This window comes from Cynara cardunculus, unplaced genomic scaffold, assembly GCF_001531365.2.
Source record: "Cynara cardunculus var. scolymus isolate 2C unplaced genomic scaffold, CcrdV1 Un_Scaffold_4558, whole genome shotgun sequence".
In the NCBI taxonomy this organism is placed as follows: Eukaryota; Viridiplantae; Streptophyta; class Magnoliopsida; order Asterales; family Asteraceae; genus Cynara; species Cynara cardunculus.
The window spans coordinates 15,936-21,223 of NW_020201951.1; the positions used below are offsets into that span (position 1 = coordinate 15,936).

The following is a 5,288-nucleotide window of genomic DNA, read 5'->3' on the forward strand; positions in this document are numbered from 1 at the left end:
ATGGTCGCTATAAAGCGTTTAAATAGTGCAGTTGGGCAAGGAGACCCCGAGTTCTGGACGGAGATCATCGTGCTTTCCCGTTACAAACATGAAAATATCGTCTCTCTTTTAGGGTTTTGTGATGAGAGTGGCGAGAAGATCCTCGTGTACGAGTATGCATCTAAGAAAAGTCTAGACTTGTATCTCAACAGTGATGATCTAACATGGATCCAACGCCTAAAGATTTGCATTGGAGCTGCTCGCGGACTTGCATACCTTCATAATCCTGATGGGAGCCAACAAAGGGTTTTGCACCGTGATATTAAAAGTTCTAATATCCTCTTAGATGAAAATTGGAATGCTAGGATATCAGATTTAGGTCTATCCACATTTGGTCCTGCCAACCAACAAATCACATTTCTTGTCACCGACGCTGTAGGCACGTTTGGGTATGGGGATCCGGTATATTTCAAGGAGGGGGTATTAACAAAGGAGTCGGATGTATACTCGTTTGGCGTGATGCTTTTCGAAGTACTGTGTGGGCGGTTATGTATTCGCAATAACAATGATAAGCATCAGCCATTGGCACGACAGTGCTATGAACAGAACAAAGTAAAGGAAATCATTTTTAGAAATATAAAGGATGAAATAAAAGCCAGGTCTTTGAAGGCGTTTACAGCAATAGCTTATCAGTGTTTGAAGGAAGATCTTGAAGAACGCCCATTAATGACTAAGGTTGTGAGAATACTTGAACGTGCACTAGAACATCAAGTAAGTTTCTTTTTCTAGTTCTACTCATTAATTAGTTATTGGTAATTATTATCTTGGCGGCATCACCAAAAAACTGAATAAGTTTTTTGTTTTAATTATACATTAATTAGCAGCAGGGTGATGCAAATAGTCCTACAGATTATGATAGCGATGATGAGGACATAGTAGAATCAGATGTTTCGACATTGGATGGTGGTACAAGCAGAAACTATGTGAAGGTATGACTCACTACTATACTACTCCTTACATCGATGCTTTAGATGTAAATCATCTTACACGTTACTTTTCCTTGGATAGATTCTGGAATTCGGCTTAAAACATAATACTATGGTATTCATCTTTTCACTGTTTGAATTTGCCTTCGTTTCTTTGTTTTAGGAAAAGAGGTTGACGATGAACATGCGCTTAAAGAAGCTGCGTGAAAGAGTGAAAAAGCAACAAGAAGAGGTGGAAGAGAAGGCAAGTACTTTTACAGATTCATTCTTTCACTACAATTAATTTTAGCCCATATCTTTTAGAATCAGATCTTAAGCTTGATAGTTTGTGTAACCTACTTGTACTATTAGGTAAGCGGTATTAGGGTCTGTTTGGTGTCGATTAAATTGTGTGTATAGATAGGGAGGTTTTTGTCGGGGAGAGTTTGTTTTTTTTAATTGGGAGGGACAAGTTTAGTTTGCTAAATAACGCTACCTCCTAAAAGTTGTAAGCCATTTTTTATATCATTAAGCCACTACCAAATATTCATGTATAGTTAACCATATAAGTTGTGAGTCACATTAAGTTAATTAGGCCGGTAACAAATATGTCCTTAGACAAATACTAAGAGATAAACAGGATATGTCGTATTAGCCATTAGGTAAATCGGTATGTGAGAAATTTAATGTCATAAAGAGTGATGTTTCTTTTTGTTAAATTACGTCAGTTGTAGAATTTGATAAGGAACTTAATGCCACTAGCTATTAATAGTTAAGGCCACATAATTGAATAATTCTTACAAGAAAATCTAGTAGAGAAGCTAGAGCCTGAAGCAGCATCAACTGCAACTACGATGCTGTTGGAGATGGAGCGTAAGAAGACAAAGATTCGTTATTTGATTGAGTCGTATATGCTCAAAGCGAAGGTTGCAGAGGCCATGGAGGTGATGAGGAATGCGCAGCAGGTATCTCGTACCGTCTAGGGGAGCAGCTAGACCCTGAAGCAGCGGCAAATGTAATGGAGATGCTGCTAGAGATGGACCACACGGAGGTTCTTCACTCGAGTCCCCAGAAGCTCTCAAAGAGAAGGTTGCAGAGGCAGGGCCGTCCTAATCTTTTTGGAGGTCTTGTTACACCGATTATAGTTACTATTATAGTTCATATAAAACAAGTAATAAACAAGACAAAATATAAAAGTTCACATCATATATTAAAAGTTCTAGAATATAAAACAACCTGGTTTGAGGATTGAGGATGATATTGATTCTTGCCTTCTTGGTTCTCCCAAGTCCCAAAGGCCCAAAGCTTTTGAGTTTTGACTACACTGCAAAATCAAGTAAACAATATGAAGAGTTATTACATACATGTTTTCATCAAAAGAAATCCTAAAGTAAAATCGGTAACCATACTTATCGTTCTGTGACTGATTGTGTGTTCTGTACATGTTCTAGCCTTGGTTCATTAAGCAGTAAGCACACATGTGACTGATTGTGTGTTCTTCCTTTTTTGATATCAAAACTCATAATTCACATGTTTTATATGCCAATCTTATCTGGGTTACCTGGGTTTCTTCTAATTTTGTTGTATTTCTTTTAACTTATTGCAGTATGTTGTGTTGAAATTGGACTTCTTTAATGAGAAAGTCAAACAAAAGGCCATGACAAACGTCTACGGTCTCCCAGGTACTGCAAAAATCTAATGGCCTCCATTCTTAATTCATCAAAATCCTTTAATCTGAAGCAAACCTAGATCTAAAATCACCATAAAGATTCAAATTTTGATAATGATTTGGTGAAAAGCAGGTGTGGATTCAATAGCCATGGACATGAAAGTCCAGACACTGACTTTAACAGGGGATGTAGATCAAGTTAGAGTTGAGTCCAAACTCAAAAAGATTTGTCATACAGAGATTATATCAGCATACCCATATTACAATTATCAACAGCAGCAACAATCATATCCAGGATAATATTACAATCATCAACAGTAGCAGCAAGTTAGCAACCACAACCATATTAATATACTAGAAGGGTACTCGCGCAATGCAGTGAAATATATCTCGACTTTAATGTTTCGTTTTATTCCGCCTCAGTAGGTATATCTCATTTTTTTATCATAATTTAATTTAGATTTAATAACGGAGTAATTTATTTTTGATTTAATAATATATAATTTTTATAAGGATAATAATTAAGTATTCTGTTATAACTCGATTATCCTAATTATATTTTAGATTTTTTATATTTAAAATGAAATGTTTATCTTGTATTGACTATGATTATCTGCAGTTAGTTACACGAATTCAAACATGAAGCTTTAATAAGTTGTACTTACGCACAATTTGTTTGTAACCTTGAATTTTAAGTAATATGCATCAATAAACAGTACTTCATACATAGAAAATGGTTTTTAAGAGTTTTTGTCAAATGCTTTATAATATAGTATAGATTATCAATATAATCATCCACCAACACCATATTACTCAAAAGTTGTTCATAATGAGACCCCCAATTGTGTTATTTGCTAATCAAGCTATTATCAGATGATCAAAACTCAAAAGGTTGGAATAAGATTATAGGTATAATCCACAGAAACTAAAAGAAAAGAGATCCTAATTAATTCAACGATAACAATGAAGAAAACTCACCGAATTCGTTGAATTTAGCACTGCAATGGTGATTGGTGAATGACTCTACCATCGCCCAACGCCTCAACCTCAAATCGAAAAACGATCCAATGGATTAACACAACAAAAACGAAACCGAAATCTTTGATTGGAGAAGGCAGAACTCAGGAGGAAGGGGCGAAGATTGAAGAATCAAAATGCAAAAGGAACTGACGAGGATGAAGATCGAAGTGTTGTGATATTGTATGAAAATCGAAGCGTCGCAGGCTTCACCGCTTTGCCGCGTCTGAAATTCCGGTTCTAAATAACAGATGTAATGGGCTCACTGACGGTCCTGTGCAGAGGCCATGGCGGTTTTGAGACTCCAGCAGACAAGTGGTGCGGCTAACAAATTGGCTGCAATGTCGCTCAACGATGACATTGTTTCCTAAACTTACCATTGGTAACTGAATTGGAAGGAAGGTTTGTGATAAAATTATATACCCACGGATGACAAATTCAAGCAAAAAATAATAAATGAAATTTAAAAAAAAAATCAAATTACCAAGATTATGTACTAAGAAAATCGAATGATTGATACAGGAATTATGCAGAAACACTAAGGCAAATCTTACCTATTGTGACGAAAAAAGTCGTCGCAAAGATCCATACTTTGTCGCTATAGGTCTATTGTGACGACAGTCGTCGCCGTAGAGCCTGTCGCTGTAGCCCTCTATACATGTCGTCACTAAAACTCAAAAATAAAAAGTTGAGGTTTTTACCTACTGCGACGACTTGTCGTAGCTATAGATGAAAAATCAAAAAAGAAATTTTTACCTACTGCGACGACATGTCGTCACTATAGGGAGATTTTTTATTTTTATTTTTCACCTATAGCTAAAACAAAACAGGTGGTCGAAGTAGGTATAAACTAAAATTTTTAATTTTTCATATCGTTACAGTGGTAAAAAAAAAAGTAATTTTTTTGTTGGTACCTTTTAACTCTTTTATTTGGTTATACAATCTATTTACTAGATTAATTTGATATTCAAATAACTACCAAATAATTTTGAAAACCGTAATACAAAATTAATGACATAAAATAAACATTATGTCTCAGATATATTCCACATCAAACTCATCCCCATCCTGGCTGGTGGCTGCTGCGATGGTTGCCCCGCCATAGCCAACGCAAATAAGGTCTCGAGTGACAGCGATATACACACCTGGATAGTATTAGTACCTAGAACATATTCAAACATTTTAGATTTTTCAACGTATATAAGCTTTCGTATTGCATACTAAACATACCATTCCAACCATGACTACATGACACACTATCCATCATATGTAATCAACCATATGACTAGTTGACAAGAATGCACAAAAACATGAACAGAAGCTATTCCTATTTCATTGCACCAGAAACCCATTAGAAACAGATCAACAAAGTATCAAATGTGTGACAATTGCAACCTAAAATGTTTCAAAATTGGTAGAAACCGTACCTTAAGCTTTTCCCCCAACTTGTAGAAACATAACAAGAATCAAAGAAACATCCTCTTATTACCTGCTAGATTTCATATTCTTTAAGATAAATTACCTTTTCTTACGAAGCTTACCATCTTACTGTTGGATTTAGGGTTCTAATTTTAGGCTAATAAAGAGAAGGAGATTTCTACTACTTATTGCTTTCAAGGCGAGTGATCTCTGTCCTTAAAGCAATTTCGCCCCCACCG

At 35.7% G+C, this 5,288-nt stretch overlaps 1 protein-coding gene across 1 annotated transcript; it reads left to right on the forward strand.

The window, feature by feature from the left end:
- Window positions 1-2,913, forward strand: LOC112504081 (probable receptor-like protein kinase At5g24010). The gene is made up of 6 exons (XM_025108051.1): window positions 1-750; window positions 861-968; window positions 1,129-1,213; window positions 1,871-2,115; window positions 2,551-2,626; window positions 2,747-2,913. The coding sequence occupies exons 1-6, from the start codon at window positions 1-3 to the stop codon at window positions 2,911-2,913; spliced, it is 1,431 nt and encodes a 476-aa protein (XP_024963819.1).
- The last annotated feature ends 2,375 nt before the right edge of the window (window positions 2,914-5,288 follow it).